The 17,909-nt window shown below is 36.5% G+C and overlaps 1 protein-coding gene across 4 annotated transcripts in view; it reads left to right on the forward strand.

Annotated features, from left to right (window-relative positions):
- SLC4A4 (solute carrier family 4 member 4) overlaps positions 1 to 16,907 on the forward strand; it is a 355,406-nt gene extending 338,499 nt beyond the window's left edge. For 3 of the 4 annotated variants that reach the window (XM_047719486.1, XM_047719487.1, XM_047719484.1), the window contains exons 21-25: positions 839 to 907; positions 3,498 to 3,671; positions 5,849 to 6,010; positions 11,792 to 11,871; positions 12,571 to 16,907. In XM_047719486.1, the coding sequence (XP_047575442.1) occupies positions 839 to 907; positions 3,498 to 3,671; positions 5,849 to 6,010; positions 11,792 to 11,871; positions 12,571 to 12,676 (591 nt within the window). In that variant the 3' untranslated portion in view covers positions 12,677 to 16,907. Of the gene's footprint in view, positions 1 to 838; positions 908 to 3,497; positions 3,672 to 5,848; positions 6,011 to 9,083; positions 9,181 to 11,791; positions 11,872 to 12,570 lie in introns of all 4 variants that reach the window. The other variant, XM_047719485.1, reaches the window with a different exon arrangement.
- Positions 16,908 to 17,909: the final 1,002 nt, after the last annotated feature.

The raw sequence follows: 17,909 nt of genomic DNA on the forward strand, positions 1-17,909 counted from the left end.
TTTTCAAAATTCAAGCTTGAGAACCTTTTGTTGTTCAAATAGAGGACTTCCCAGAAACAGAATCAACCTTGAGTTGCTTAATTTCTCCAGGACTAAGGACATTTCAGAGTTCTAGGAACAGATAAAACTTAAGGAACATCGAATTGAAACTTCCCATTGCTAAAACACTTTGTATTATTGTAAAAAGACTCTTGCTAATTAATGCATAAAAATGTATTAATTCACTTTTTAAAGATGGGTATTTCTACATGTGTGTAATTAATTGCTTCCGTATGCTCGATGCTCCTTTCAAGCAGGGTTCTCATTAGTTAGTCCTCTTAATATTCCTGAAAGGAAGAAAGGGGACAGCCGTTTGATGTTTGCTTAATTGAAACAGGCATTTACACACCAAGCTGATAGATGATTTGGCAAAAATTATTAAGGAAAAAATCAACAGGCTGTTGGAAAGGAACTTGGTCTCAGGAGTGAAGCAACCGTCTACCGTCTACCTTTCTATCTCACAGTTCATGCAAACATCTGGTTTACATAATCATTCCTTTTAAGGGGAAAGGGAAACGAATTTTTTTTTCCCCATTAAAAAAAATTATTTCTGAGGTTATACATGCTCATTGTTAAAAAAAAATGCCAACAGGCATCAAATGAAAGTTGAAAATCTCCCTCTATTTATTTCTAGTATAGAGTTTAGAAGTTTATCAATGATGAATATACTAATTAGAGTTCACTATATTATTATGTCGTATCTTTTAGTTTCAGATTTGGCCTTTATTTAAACTACTCTTCTTCATTACTGTTTTTATTATTTTTTTTTTAACCTTTCTCCATTTTTCTTTCTTTCTAGTTTATTCCCATGCCTGTTCTCTATGGCGTGTTCCTGTATATGGGGGTAGCATCCCTTAATGGTGTGCAGGTGAGTTTTCCATAGCAATCTAAGGATAGTTGTGTTTTTTTCTAATAGTGGGAGTAGTCCAGTAACAGATCTTTGATGAAAAGTGCTACTCATTAACTGCTGAGTTTTTAGAATGTGTGTATTTACAGTAAACAAAGTGGTGGTTGCCAGAAGGGAGGTGGTGGTGGGGGGGAGGATGGATGAAATCCAGAAAGGGGATTAAGAATGTACTTACCATGATGAGCATTGAGTAGTATATAGAATTGTTGAATCATTACATTATATACTGAAAAGAGTATAGCACTGTAAGATTTATGGATAGATAGATAGGTAGATAGATAAAATGCATTTATTTTCTACTTTTTTTGCCATACACCTACTTCTTACTTAATTAAAAAAAATTAATTTGTGCTAACAAATGTTACCACAGGTACCCATTCTTGAAATAAGCTGTTAAAACTGGTCATTTAACTAGGGAAATGAGAGGGCTGTGATCTCTCTTCCTCCCTCCTTCCTCCCCTCCTTCCTTCCTTCATCTCAAGAAGGAAATCAAACTCTTTGGGGTGCTTCTCAAGGCACTGTTTATCCCTCTGCCCTGAAACCATACTAAGAACAGGCTATTATTTGATTCACTTTTCACATGGCTGAGATCAATGATCAAAAGTTTTGCACCAATAAAAGAGTAAAGTCAATGTGATTTAGTGCTACCCTTGCCCAGAACTTCAGCTCTTCACAATTTGGGTAGAACTGGCCCCCTTTAAAAAAAATCATTAGGGAAAACTTTGTAAGGGACTTTGTCTTTCATTTGAGGTTTAATTTAATTGGCACCAGGAGACTGGAAGTACTTCTGCTGCTTTCTGGCACCTTGTTAATTGTGGCCTTATTTAGCACTTACTAATGTTTTAATGGGAAAAGACTGCATGTTCTGCGAACATCATAAGAATTTATTTAAACCCCTTCATACTAGTCCTTGCTTTCATTTATTGAATTTAGATTAATTTGGTTTTAGAGTCAGATAGAGCTGGGCAGGTGGCCAGGCCCCCAAAAGCAGAAAAGTCTGTTTTATTTTTCCCTTGTTTAGGTCTCCTCTGGGTAGAGTTCTTCACCATTGGGATATTTGTCACAAAATACAAGATGGGGCTTCATAGATTGGACTAGATGGATATGAATAGATTTTTTTTTGTTCTTATGAAACTTTGGGAAAGTACAAATATATTAAAAAATACTTTGTTTTTACCTGGCTTTGTAAATATTCTTTTTTCCCCTAAATGGAAAAATATGAAACTAATATGGGTCCCAAACTAATAGGTTTTTTTTGGGGGGGCGCTTAAAAAGGTCAGTCTAGATCAGAAGTTTGATTTTTATGTGTTCTAGATGCTTAACCAATGGTTGGAGCTCAATGCGTGTTTACTAAATTAAATAGAAGGCAAAAAAAAATCAACAATTTCATAATGTTGGGGAAAAAAGTCCTTTGCTAAAGGCACAGCCAGTGGATTCCTGAATTCTGCAATGCTGTCGTCCCTCTTTCCTTTTTCTCTTGACACTCCCTCTTTTAGACCTTTTGGTAAGATTTCACTTAGCAATGAAATTTTGTAACCCAGCCTTTATAAACAGCAAGGCCCGCTCTGGTCAAAAATAGGCCTAGACAGAGAAAGAAAGTTTGTTAATAGGAAATAGCTTCCGAGAAGCTCGTCTGTGATAGTCTAGTTTACTTGCACGCTTCTCCCTTTCCTCCAGAAAGAAAGCAGAGATGCTATGTTGGAGTCCTAATACATAATAATTCAATTCAGCAGCTATTTAGTGAATATCTTTCATTTGAGAGATCCTCTGATAGGTCCCCCAAAATCGTCCTTCTCATCATCATCCATGGAGACTCAGCAGTTAATCTCTGAAGCACGGCACCTGTCTCAGATGTGCTCAGCGGCCAGCATAGGACCTGTTTCCGCACAACACTGACTGCCTCTCCTGGATTCCAATGTCTAGTTGTCGACCCTCTGAAACTCACTATCGTAGACATATGGCTTTTCTTTGAAAAGAAATGGTAATGAATCGCTGACTATTATTATTTAAGTTATGCCATCAATAAATAATGTGGAATTTATGGAAATAGCAGTGCATTCCCCTTTTCAAGTTAGATACTACCTTTATACCCTTGAAACATCCCTGAAATGTCTACCATGCACAGTATCTCCTCTTCTTTCAGACAAGGTGACTGAGGCAGAGTGAGATACATGAGTGAGACATCTTCCTTCATGACAAAAATAGTCACAAGATTCTCTCTCCAGAGACTCAGATAGTAAAAATAGAAAGTAAGAGATGAGCATCTAGAATTTATATTTGGCTTTGTGACTTTATTCTTTGGTGGCCACTTTGTCTCCTATATCTGCATAACATTCCTGTGGAGGAACAGTATTGGAAAACCCCTAGCATGTCTTACTGTGCTGGACTGAATTTCTGAATTCCCTGACCAGAGTCCTCTGAAAAGGACACTGCTTGCCTAAAAATCATAGAATAGATAAATCACTAGTTGTTAGGTAGGCGTTGTGGAAATGGCTCTGCATACCAGCTCTTGAAGTAATACGATTGTATCCTTGTCTCCTTTCCTCCCCAGTTCATGGATCGTCTGAAGCTGCTGCTGATGCCCCTAAAGCACCAGCCAGACTTTATCTACCTGCGCCACGTCCCCCTGCGCAGAGTCCACCTGTTCACCTTCCTGCAGGTGCTGTGTCTAGCTCTGCTCTGGATCCTCAAGTCCACCGTGGCTGCTATCATCTTTCCAGTCATGGTAGGGATTCACTTAACTGAACCTCCCCATGAAGTCAGAGCAATAGCATTCGTTGTCATCATAGAGAAGACCCACCCATCTTTTCCATGTGGCTCTCATTTTTTGTCCAGCCTTGGCAAATAGTTTTGATTTGATCAGGTGTGATTTAAGGTTCCTATATCTGTGGTCATCTACACTGGACTTTACTGGCAAACTCAGCTGAGTTCAGATACTGACACTGGTTTCTGCTGGTCAGGGAACCTCCATGAGCTGCCATGAACTTGTCAGTAAAATGGGCATGGCTCTCGTGCTGTCATTCTGAGCGACGATGGTAAACACTAAGTCTATAGCACGATGCCTGACCTCCAGTAGACACCAGTGCACATGAGTTATTTTTAAAATACTGCACAGTAGAACCAATCTAAATAACAAGTACAGCACATTTCAGTCTAAAAAGAAAGCAAATTTGTCAACTTCAGAGAGGTCCCAGTGAATTAGAAGAAATGGAGTGAAAAGTGAAGTTTTTGAAGTTCTTGCTAAGCTTAAGGGTAAGTCCCTCAGTCCTTGCCATGAACTTGATGAGAAACAAGGTAAAATAACTAACATTGCACTTGGAATTACAAGTGAAAGAAAGAAAAAAGGAAAATGCTAGCTCTGCATTTGGCTTTATCATTAAATTTTATACTTTACCATAATTTTCCATTTTTTTGCAAGAAAATGCACATGCATATACTTGAAGCAGGTCACCAAGTGAGCCTCAGGTCTGATCTGTCTCTCCCATAGCTTTGGAAAGAGAATTCTCATTCACAGACATATTTTATTTTATTTTTTTTAAATAAAAATCCTCTTACTCTTAGCCAGGGTTATTTTTTATCTTATGTCTATTTTTTGTTTGTGATTTTTTTTTCTCCAAGGAAGCAGGAAAAAAATGCTATAAAATACTAGTGATATTTGTAGAGTCATATTTTGTCATGATGGTCCCTTATACCCCCCCTTTTTTCTTGAACTCTATTAGCTCACTGGAAAACAATAATAAGAACAAAGACCTATTTGTCAAATGACTCCCATTTGACTATTGGTATAGTCTACCTGTTAGTTTTGCTAAAGACAGGAAAACAAAGTTAGACCTGGATAAATTTGAAATATGTTCAGTAAATCACTTACTGCTTGTGCTAAGTAATATAAAAAATGCATTCCCTTTATAGAGTATTTTTTAATCTTTCTAGAGCTTTTATTTGATCACAAATCAATAATGTAATATCAGTGGGCCAGATGTTGTTAATTTCCCTAGGAGATGAAGAAACAGACGTAGAGCATGACGTGGATAAACACAACTGTTTAATCTGAGACAGTGTCATGACTCTCATATCCCAGTGCACACTAATTTTACTCTTGAGCAAAGGCATCTTTAATGTACCTTTAAAAGTCACTGTTCAAGAGCAACTCGTAGAATCAAAGATCTATATTTTAAGAACACTGATCTTAGAGGCAGACAGCTGGGGCCCTTTGTTGTATTTTTTCCTTACCTGGCTTTGTCATCTTGGATGACATACTTATGTCTCCAAGCCTCAGTTTCCTCAGTTGTAAGATGGAGATTATAATATCTACTTTTTGAGTTTGTGGTGGAATAAATGAGAAAATCCTGCCCAAGAGTTTAGCACAGCCTTAGACACACTGTAAGTTTTCAGGTCATAGTAGTGATTGAAGTTGCCCCATAGATTAAATGGTTTGAGCATATTCAAGGATTACCTCCATTATTAGCACTTTGAAAATGTTGTAATATGCTGTATGTTGTACAGATTTTCTTGGTTTTCAAAAATCTATGTAATGTTTTAATTTTGAATAATTAGAATCATAATACAGTCTTTTTTCTCTTTAAACTTTCATTTTATTAAAAATCTGATATGGAAGAAAATGATTTAAAAAAAATAATCCTTTTGTGTCGACATTCTAAGTGAATGTTATCATACACATCAGTGAATGAAGTAAGTTTTACTCAAGACTTGTATGACCCAACATCCCCTGTAAAAAAACATTTATGGTCCACGTAATATAAATCCATATAAGCAAGATGAGTTCTATCATATTCTAGCCTTATGCAAGATGGGTTTCTACTGCCTTTGATAGGGTAATATCAGTGCTCACCGTGACTTCATCTGACATGGTTTCTTTCGTACTTTCTATATTTATCCTTTCAGATCTTGGCACTTGTAGCTGTCAGAAAAGGCATGGACTACCTCTTCTCCCAACATGACCTCAGCTTCCTCGATGATGTCATTCCAGAAAAGGACAAGAAAAAGAAGGAAGATGAGAAGAAAAAGAAAAAGAAGAAAGGAAGTCTGGACAGTGACAATGATGATGTAAGGAATTTTCCAAAATTCCAAAGTAAAGCTAAAGAAATAAATGTGAAAAAAAAATATATGTATACACATACATATATACATATATATATACACATACATATATATGTGAAATATATAATTGTATATATATTATATATGATATCTGAAGCCTAATGTGGACAAACACTTGTGACCTCAGCTCCGGTGGTGCGTCTGCTTGCATGGGCTCTCAGCCACGGTTCTCTTCTATTGTACTCCTCCTCGCACTGAACTTCGACATGATTTAAGATCATCTCTCTGTAACCCTTCAATGAAAAATAAAGGGAATTGGAGCTTAGGGTCTTTCTACATAATTGTAGTAGGTAATTTGTAGTCCAGATGAGACCAGCCTCCTGCAATTGGTGGTTAAACAGTGGTTAAACTGACCCCTTTTTTTTGCCTCGAGGAAACCATTTCACAGGTGCTCCAATAGGGGTCTGTAATCAGTACTAGGAGAACAGCTGGGATTATTTCACACACACACACACACACACACACACACACACACACACACACACACAAATACATACAATTATTCCAGTAGCCTTCTGAAAGGACTGCCACAATGACACTTTCCGTGTGCAGACTTGTTCTGATTTCACGCAGCGCGGTATCCCCATTCCAATTGCATCCTGGTGTACAGTTATAAAGTGGGAGTAGAGTTAAGTTTTGGTATCTGTACGTGATCGTTTTGATTGATCGTGCATACTTGTCCTGACTTGCCATAACAGCTCTTTATAGTATCTGATTTTGTTCCTATTTTACAGGAGAAAATTTAGACTGAGAAATGTGAAGTCATTTTTCTAAGTGCACGCAGTCATAGTGGCAAAGCCAAAACTCCAATCCAGGCCTGTCTAGTTATTTCCAGCTGGTCAGGCTGTCTGATTGTATTCTTTGTGGAGAATTTAGAAATAGTACAGTGAAGGAAGGCAACAGACAAAATTGGATTTCAGATAAATTGATCCAATAAAAAAAGGCTAAATATATGAGGCCCATTTAGCTGAAGAGAAAAAGAGTCCAAGGGAGCTTTTGTGACTGTCACCATCCATCTTCAGTGAGAACAGGTGTATAGATTTTCTGTTTCCAGTGATGATGGTAAAAGAGATTGCATTTAAATTGCAGTACAGATTAGGGTGCGGTGTTAAAAAGAAGGATACGTTTACACATTGAATAGAAATCAGAATTTGAAATTAATTTCTAGACCACTCAAGACAGAAAAAAGGAATGCCTGAAATACTGACATAATTAAAGTAATATTTCATCTTGAATTTTCAAAACAAGTATGCCAGTGTATGTACACGGATACCAAACTTAAAATTTACTACATATTACTAGCATATGAACTGGTATAATAGAATCATCATCTCTAATAGTTTTTAAGAAAAAAATAAAATATCGACTTTTGAGATGTTTTAAATTTGTGTTCTCTGGTGTTAAAAGTTGGATTAGATGAGCTCCTGAGTTCTTCTAATTCTTTGTTTCAGTTTCCAGTAAATTGTATTTTATTTAAACAGTTCTATTATGTTGTTAATGATATTTCTCATTTCCAGCTCTGTATTTCCAACAGATTTCTTGAAGATAATGTGTGATACTTGTTCCTTTTCTTTTCCTCTTTCTCTTCTACCCCCAGTCCCTGCCAGAAAACAACAAGTGTATATATTTGTCCTAGTGAACTCACCCAGGCAATTTAGAGTACATGTGTGTAATAAGTTCTCTGAGCTCATTATTTGGGGCTCTCCTAGTGTTCACCTGGTAATCAGGGGTGCTGGGGTCCATGGATAAAGAGAGCCACACAGGGGCATGGCGGTTGTAGAACTTTCATGAGTAGAACTTTCATGAAAATTATGGCTTGCCAATATTTTAAGCCACTCCGTCATTTTTGGATCTGGCTGGTAGGCTATGATTAAGGGTCACCTTCCAACCTGTTCATCTATAAATGCTAGTACTGGGGGAAACATTTGAAATACTGTGATTAAAACTTGTCTTTCCTGACATTCTCATAAAGGTACATGCATGTGGCATCTTCATTTTTTTTTTTTGTCAATTTAAGTGTAATATCTTAGTCCTTTAAAATCATATTGTGGCTTATTACCCTCTTTATATTCACCTTAAAGGAATTTTCAATGTATGTAGTAGTCTACAAAGGTTTATTTTTTCTTTATTTTCTTCGACCTCTGGTTCTTTTTTTTCCCCCTCCCAATATTTCTGCTAACGGGCATATCTTTGGTACTTCCAGTTAAGGGATGGATTTGATCTTTTCGGTCCAAACATAGAGTTGTATTCAATATAATGAATTCTTTAAAAAAGGAAGGTGGCAATCCTGTGAAAATCTGTTATAGTTTTGGCTTTGGTGACCTGTTTTTTCAAACAGTCCCATGAATAGCTGCCCAATTTTATCATTTTATTTTGGTTGTGATTTACCTGATGATCATAAGTACTTTCCTTTTCTTTTCTTGTATTTTGATAAGCTTTCAAATATTTTTGGTATAAGCAAATTAAAATGAACATTTGACTCAAAAATAGTTTTGATGGATTATTAGAGTAGGAGGGAGAGGTTCATTTTCAACTCTATATCGGGCTTCCTTGATAGTGAATGTTGGTCTTCTACCTGTCTTGGGAGGAAAGTCTTGGACGCGGAATCAGAAAGCATAAACAAAACAAAAATGTCAAGACCATGTTCTAGTTGAGGGTGTTTCCTAAATTTAATCTTTCACGTTGAGATTAGTTACTTTACCCTACAACAAAGCCATCAGTATTTGCTGATTGTGAATCCAGCTTATTGGAAAACTTTACAATTGTTTTAATTTGTAGTGATCCCTTTTTGGTGTGGTTCTAGTTTTAATTGACTTTATCCCATTAACTCAGAAGAGAGGAAAGCAAACGTGAAGAAAATTGTGTAGAATTTGAAAAGTTTGCAAGTAAAAATGATCATATCAAAGTCTTTTCCCCTTAGACGATGTAAATGCTATATGGCAGGTTTGATCAATACTGGGAGATAGGGAGGGCTGTATAGTAAAAACGCTCTAAAAACTGTTGTAAATTTCTTTCACAGTCTGACTGCCCATACTCAGAAAAAGTTCCAAGTATTAAAATTCCAATGGACATCATGGAACAGCAACCTTTCCTAAGTGATAGCAAACCTTCCGACAGTGAGTAGAACTAACCTCTTGCCTGTCTGCTCAAATATGATTTGCGCTTGCAAAGAGAAAACCTTAGAATTATCATTTACATTAACTTTCCCTCTATTTTCTTTTCTGTTTTTTTTCTATGTGAAGATTTCCATGTAATTACTATAAAACTTCATTTTTACATTCCTCGAGCCTCACTTTTCTTCCTTTTTTCCATAACCTTTTAAGTTTTTGTTTGGTAGTTTTTTGCTCTGATCCAAGTTATCACCAGTTTCTTTCAATTGCTAAACTTGTAACCGTATTTTTAATTGATTTTTCATTTTTCCTGCTGATGTGTAGAATTGCAGCTTACAGTACTACATCACTGTCTGTTACTGTTTGTCTTCCTTAGGCTTTAGCCAATGACCAAATGAGCTCAAGAGAGAAAATTGCATCCTGAGTCTCTAAATGATCATTGAATCAGTTGTTCCTACTGAGCATTTGGGATAATTGTTATTTTCAATTAAATTAGCAATCGATCATAAAATATTAATTCAACTTTTTAGGTGTCACTTATAAGATATATGCAGTTTCTTCCTAATTTCCTTATTCCTTTTCTGCTATTTCAGAAACACCTTTTTAAGTGGACTGGTCTTTTGGGGTAATAGCTTAGTGACTAAAGTGTAATGGTTTCTGACATACCATCTTTTCTTCTATAATTGAGGTAACAGGCCACGTGAAAAAGCGGAAAACCCTTATAGTAACATTAGTGAATATCTCGAGCTTTTCTAGGAGCCCATAGCAATTGCTTCCAAACTACTTTCACTTTGGGTTCTCACTTGAAGAAAATACCTTCTTTTAGACCCAGATGCCCTTCGAAGTCTACTGATATGTTATGGGGAAAAAAGAGTTGAGACACTTTTATTTTCATTTGGCAATTCCACTGCAACTTCAGTAAGAGGTTACCACGAGAAGTTGGAAATGAATGACTGTTGATGAAAAATAGGTATATTAGTTATCTGGTTGCTATGGAACAAATTACCACAAAATTTAGCAGCTTAGAACAACAAACAAGTACTTTCTTACATAGTTCCCGACATTCAGGAATGTAGGAGCAGAGGATTTAGGTGGTGCTGTCTCCAGGTCTCTGGTGAGATTGCAGACAAGCTTTCGGCTGGGGCCAAGCTTGACGACAACAGGAACTGGGATCTGCTTCTAAGCTTAGGTGGAAGGCAAGTGGGAGGAAGTTTCAGTGCCGTGGCCCATGGGCACCTCCGTGGGGCTGCCCTTCATGTAGTTACCCCCAGTGCCAGTGAGAGCAGAGAGAAAAACCAAGACAGAAACCGCACTCTTCGATAACTGAATCTCAGAAGTGACCTGCCATCCCTTCTACCATGTTCTGTTGGTCCCACACAGACCAACCCTGGTACAGTGTAGGGAGGAATTACACAAGGACATGGATACCAGGAAGCGCAGGGGGCAGCGGGGTCATCCTGGAGGCTGGCTGCCACACTGAGTTTAAAGAGTCTCAGCTTTGGTGTTTCAGGCCATAAACCCATAACTTGTAACTGAGGCTAATTTCTTTTCAGTCCTATCCACGGGATTTAGTTAATATTTTTTTTCTGAATTCAAGCTCCTCAAACCATATCCTGGCTTCATTTTTCATGTTATTAATGCTAGAGCATTAATAGCAAAATGAAACTGAGAAAGGGACATGGCACATATGTCTTCTGTTGGCATCATGACCTGGTATAGCTCTTCTAAGTACAGTTTAAAGACTGCTTCAAAAATAAAAAAATTTTAAAAAGCACCACCAGCTAGAGCTTGAGGCTCCTGGAAAAAAGTTTATGGCAAATTGATTATTTAGTGCTAGTTGTTATTCATCCCCTCAAAAACCCATTAGGAGGATATATGGAAAATGGATATGATATTAGAAATTTACTTAAGCAAAATATCTTTGATCATTCTAACTGAAATTATTTCTAATGTCATATTAATCTTTTATAATCCATGAAAGAACAAAATTGATAGTAGAGGTGCAGGATAATTAAATTCCTCACAATCTTTTTCTCCCCCATGAATAACAGCAGGACAAAACTGAGGATGCTGAAAATGAAAGGAAATCCAAGGGCAAGACCTAAGACATTAAGTAGATGCTCTAAAAATTGATTGGCCTCCTACCCCTTCATGGAAGAAAACAACAGTGGTCCATCCCAGCATATACCTAGGGGAAATGAAATAAACAGATTGTTATCTTGGTCACATAACTTAGTTTCTCAGCTCAATATGATGTCTCTTGAAATTGTCTAGGGGTGCCTGTGTGGCTCAGTTGGTTGAGCATCTGACTCTTGATTTCGGATCAGGTCATGATTCCACGGTCGTGAGATCAAGCCCAGCTCCACGCCCTGCGTGGTGTCTGCTTGTCTCTCTCCTGCTCCTACCCCTGCTCATGCATACACACTCTCTCTCACGGTCTTTCTCTCTCAAATAAATAAAATCTTAAAAATAAAAAAAGAAAAAAGAAATTGCCTAAACTTGCCTTTCTCTTTCCAATTGTCATGCATGAATTTTTACGAAGATTTTTATTTTTACTCTAATTTTGTACGTTACCAAAGAGTACTGTTCACAATTTAAAGAAATTTTTCTTTTCCAGGAGAAAGATCACCAACATTCCTTGAACGCCACACATCATGCTGATAAAATTCCTTTCCTTCAATCACTCGGTATGCCAAGGTAAAGGACAAGTCCGTGTTTTATGTTGTTCTGTGGGATGATTGCCCCACAGAAATGTAGTCCATGGCAGATTATTGGCTGAACGCCTTGTTTTCCTTCCTGTCCATAAGCTATCTGGAATCAATTACTCAATCCCCGAACCTCGCCCCAGCTTTTATGTAGGAAGAATTCTAAGAGACCTACTATCCTTAGAAGTAATGGAAATGTTCACTATCGTTATGGTAAAGCCCAGGACCAATGTTTGCTTTTATCATTTTCATATCATCTCTGATTTAAGGGATAACTGCCATTTTCTGGCAGCTCTCCGGTAGTTTTCTTCCCCAGTCTTAACATGGCTCTAGACATTTCAGATCCTCCTTGAAAGCTTGGAACATTTTCTTCGTGTAGGTCTCTTTGTCTTTTGATTTCTGACAGTATCACCCAGCTGGCAGTCCTCCTTCTTGATTTTTGTGGGTTTTTTTGTTTATTTTTAATCTAGGTGTGAATGTTTATGAAATTTTCTACTTGAATCTCTTGACTCTTGTACCTTCATCCCATTTAAAAATGTTTGCTTTGAACACAGAGAGAGTAGATAAGTAAAGAGGACAGAGGACACGTTCGGCTTCTGCACAATGCACATACATTTGACAGACGATAAAGGGAATCTGATTTACTTACTATTTCTTTTCTCTTTTCTCTCTCTCTTTTTTTCCCCTCTAGTCCTCCAAGAACTCCAGTAAAAGTTGTGCCTCAAATTAGGATAGAACTTGAGCCTGAAGACAATGATTATTTCTGGAGGAGCAAGGGAACAGAAACTACATTGTAACCTGTTTGTCTTTCTTAAAACGGACAGTTTTTGTTGTTCATGTTCTTGGGTTTTGTCTAGTTGTTTATTTTTTACTTTTTGTTTTGTTTTGGTTTTTGGTCATTGGCCAAATAATATAGCACTCACTCTGCTTCTCTCTTGCATAGGTAAAATCAAGACAATAGTTCACCGTTCCTTAAAAACATCTGAAGACTCCCCTTTTCTTTTCATATTTTCAGATGTGTCCTCTGACAACCAGATTCCTTTGTCACAAGACACGCACAGACCCTGTCCTTTCCCTTTATTAAGCAGAGGGCAAAAGCATTAAGGATTTTGTAACACCTTTGATTAAAATATTGAAGGAACTTAAAACTTTAGCTTTGGAGCTGTGCTTACCGGCTCGTGTGCCTGTCTGGTAGAAGAAACCCTGACCTCCAGGCAGAGTCCCTCCTTGCTTTTAGAGCTCTCCAGGACTGGAAAAAAAGTGCTGCTATATGCTAACTTGCTCTTGCTTGTCAGCCCTAATCTTAGAGTTATCAAAAGAAGAAAAACTCAAGGTACTTTACTCCCTGTAGAGAAACTATTGCCATCATTGTAGCAAGTGCTGGAATATCCCTTTTTCCTATGCAACTTTTTTTAACCCTTTAATGAACTTATCTGTTGAGTACATTGAAGAATATTTTCTTCGTAGATTTTGTTGTTTAAATTATGGGGCCTAACCTGCAACTTATTTTTTGTCAATTTTTTAAACTTTTTTTTAATTACTGTAAAGAAAATGAATTTTTTCCTGCAGCAGGAAACATAGTTTTGAGTAGTTCTACCTCTTATTTGTAGCTGCCAGGCTTTCTGTAAAAATTGTATTGTATATAATGTGATTTTTACACACACATACACACACAAATACACAATCTCTAAGGTAAGCCAGAGGGCTGGATCAGATTAAAAACACCATGTTTCTTAGCATCCATTTTTCCCTTTCTTTAAAAGAAACTTACTGTTCTATGAAGAGATTGGGGGAGAAGGGAGAAGCTCTTATGTAATGGGCATAACTGACGTTTTGATAATAGTAATATCTGGGCATAGATGCTGATTGTATTACCATGTCAATGTCCTATGCAGTATTTTTAGACATTGTTTTCATTTTGAAATATTTGTGTGTTTGTGTACATACTCTGTGTGTGGCTGGTGCACATATGTGCAAAGTTGGGGAGACAGAGTGAAGGTAGGGGATGGGCAAAATTATCCAGCCTCTTTTGCCATTTTTCATAAAACCCAAACCACATGTGAAAAATTCATCAGAGGTCTAAGAGACTTACTATTATGCAAATGAGGGTAAATATAATTTTATTGCTGGATAACATCATTGATCCAAGAGCTCATATTTATAATACAAAGTCTATTGGAATATTAATAGATAATTTACTTACCTGTACAGTGTTTATGGGACTGCGGACAGATCTGCACACATACACACACAGACATATTTTAAAATGCTTGCACATGCTTTTACGATGGAAAGGCAATTATTCCTCATGAGTAGGACATTTAGAATATATGTGTATGTGTGTGTATGTACATGTATTTCAAAGTATCATATTGAAAATTAGAAAAAAAGAAAATTAGGACTTTATTAACCAAATTTAGCATGTAATTTAAATGTAATATTTTAATAGACATTATGTATTGTGAATCTGCATTAAGAATAACACTTTAAACATTAAATTCATAATTTTGGACTCATATAATCATATTTGTGATCCATCTAAATTAAATATATATAACTAAAACAGATTGTTGGAGGAGTACCAGAAGCAGGATGAAACCGTGTATTTTTGGTTTCGTAATATGCACATAGTGACTCCCATTCATTCTCATATTAATTAAATTATAATTCTGTCCCCTTAAAATTTTGATTATAAAAACTTTATTACCCTGAATTGCCGCTTACTTTTATAGTACCTGATAATCTTAAAACTTTATCCAAATTAGACATAAATGACCTGTAATTTTTTCATTAAAATGGAAACAGCAAATTACATGTTATTTGTTAAAACCTTACATGCCAAGTTCTGGCATCAGATTTGCATTTAGAGCTATGCTTTAAATGACTATATTATCTAGTTTTTTCATTACTGCAATATAAAATTATAAGAAGCTTTTCCTTTTTCTTTACCAAGGGAAGCATCAATATAATGTCTAAGAGCCATGCATAATCTTAGCCTGACCTATGATCTCGTTAAATTAAAGACACTTTTGTTCACTTTTATAAAGGCCCTGGATGTAATACTTTATTTTTCTGATCATGAATCAAGTATTTGAGGATTTGTGCCTCTCTCCATCTCTTTCAAAAACTCCTGAAGCAACTTAACTCAATATTTCAGCCTTTGAGTAGATCTAAAGGCTATCTGCACCTCCACTTATGATCTATATTCTGTGACCAAAGGTTGAAATTCATGATATGAGTGCAGAACAGTACCTTCCATTTGCTCAAAGTAGCAGTTAATAGCAAACCCTTTCAATATTTTGGAACCCAGGGAAGCTTTTAAAAAATCATTACTTTCAGAGGAATAAGAGTAGTCACCAAATAAGCAAACAAAACCCGCAGTCCATCCAGAGCCATCAGATCATCTGTATTTTAATTGAATTTACTCATTTTCTGAGAACTAACCAGACTGTGGGATGGTTTTATTTCTATGTAAACTGCATACACAGAATATAGTACAATGAGGAATTTCTTTTCCTGATGTGAATATGGAGACATAAAATATTTGAGTTGTTGGTGTACAAGACTAAGGGTACACTTCCAGGATATCAAGCAGAAGTCCTGTGATTGTACAGATGTACTGTTGAAGAGATCACTGGGCCAAGAGTTGGCCTTATCAAAGGACATAAAGGCCTCTGGTTTTGCATTTGAAAGAAAAATCTCTTGGAGACACTGTTTTCCTTGATAAAGATCACTCTTTTCTACTGTGTGAGACAGGGACTTGGAATCTGAACTATTTTCTGTGCCATAGGCTGTAGTGTTCCTGCCTCTTCTTCCAGTCAAGCAGTGGAATGGGGGTGGGAGATGGAGGCTTCAAGATGTACAAAAATAAAAAACAAAACCCTCTCTGATCAGACCCCATCACAGAAAATGGGGGGTAGGATGAAGTAATTATCTGCTCTTAGTAATTCAGTTCAGGTATATGTTATGCACATGCACCAACACACACAGAGTCAATCATTTATCAGCTATATATTGCTGTTTAATACAGAGAACAGTTGTCTTCCGAGTTTTTGGTTCTTTCTTTTTTTTTTTTTTAAACTGTGTTAAAGTACTTGAAATGTATTGACTGCTGACTATCCTTTAAAAACAAAATGAAACCATTTGAGTTGTATTACAGAGGTTGACATTGTTCAGGGATGGGACAAAGCTTTCTTCAATTCTTTTCCTACCACTTAATAATTTTGGTGCAGGAACTTGAGATTTTCTTATTTATTCCATGATAATTTCACATCTACTCTTCACAGCATGAACATAAAGTCCAGTGGCACCAAACGGCCGAGTACAATCAAATGATACTTTATAACACTTGACTGACCAATGGGCCTTGGGAGTTTTCAGATGATGATTTCATCGAGCTTCATTGCAGCCTGAAATAAAAAAGTTCTATGATATATGCTAACCAGTCAAGTTGTGTTTTGACCGGAAATTTGGATATGACCTATTTCTTAGCTCATTTCTCTGTGCTCTATGGGTACATTAAAAAAATCCTGAATTCTGTTTCCCAGGCAGATAATTGCAACTCAGGGCTAAAGTCATCCAGTGAAACTTTTAGAGCCAGAAGTTAACTTTGTCCCAGTCCTACAATGTGAAAAGAGTGAATAGTTGCCTCTTTTTAGCCATCTTCATGGCTGGTACATATCTGTACACCTTACTTTTCAGAATCAATACGCACTTTCAGATATTCTTATTTTTATTCTCTTAAGTCTTTATTAACTTTGGAGAAATGATGCATCTTTTTATTTTAAATGAAGTAGATCAACATGGTGGAACAAAATGATAAAGAACAGAAAACATTTCAATATATTACTAATGATTTTTTTCCAATATAAAACCTAAAATTCCTATAACATTATAGTATTTTACAGTTTTATGAAGCTTTCTATTGTGACTTTTATGGAATTAAGAGATGAAGAAGATGAGATATTTTAGCATTTATATTTTTCAAAATTAAATGTATACTTAAAATAAAGTAACTTTATGCATTTATGAGTGTCAAGTGCTTCTGTTCAACTCTTCAAATAATTATTAAGTGCCTATTATTTTACTCCTTGGGTGTTACCAGCAATACAAAGATTTGAGTAAGTTAGAGTCCCTGACTGGCCTCAGATGGCTTTTTAAAATTCGAGATAGGAAGATAAAATAGGTGTCCAAGTTATATAAAATAAGACATAGTAAGAATTATCTATATAAGTATTAATGAAGTAGAATCATGCAAGGGTTCAAAGCAAAAAAAAAAAAAAAAAAAGTCCCGCTAAGAGCAATGGAGCAGTGGTATGATTGACTAATGAATGGATAAAGCAGAGTCAGTATTTCTATACAATGGAATATCATTTAGGCTTCAAAAAATTGAAATCTTGCCATTTGCAATGACACGAATGGAGTTAGAGTACATTATGCTAAGTGAAGTAAGTCAGTCAGAGGAAGACAAATACCATATGACCTCACTCACATGTGAAATTTAAGAAAGAAAACGGATGAACATACGGGAAGGGGGAAAAGAAAAAAAGGAGAGAGAGAAACAAACCATAAGAGACTCTTAATGACGGAGAAAAAACAGGGTTGATGGAGGAAGGTGGGTAGGGGTTGGCTAGTTGGGTGATGGGTATTAAGGAGGACACTTGTGATGAGCACTGGGTGCTGTATATAAGTGATGAACCACTGATCTCCACTCCAGAAACTGATATTGCACTGTATGTTAAATAAAATTTAACTTTAAAAAAAAAAAGGTGAGGGGCGCCTGGGTGGCTCAGTGGGTTAAGCCACTGCCTTCGGCTCAGGTCATGATCCCAGGTCCTGGGTTCGAGCCCCACGTCGAGCTTTCTGCTCAGCAGGGAGCCTGCTTCCTCCTCTCTCTCTGCCTGCCTCTCTGCTTACTTGTGATTTCTCTCTGTCAAATAAATAAATAAAATCTTAAAAAAAAAAAAGGTGAATGGCTAAAGAGGATGCAACATTCTCTTTAGCCATTCATCTTTATATATATATATACAT

The sequence above is a fragment of the Lutra lutra genome, chromosome 2 (assembly GCF_902655055.1).
Source record: "Lutra lutra chromosome 2, mLutLut1.2, whole genome shotgun sequence".
Classification (NCBI taxonomy): domain Eukaryota; kingdom Metazoa; phylum Chordata; class Mammalia; order Carnivora; family Mustelidae; genus Lutra; species Lutra lutra.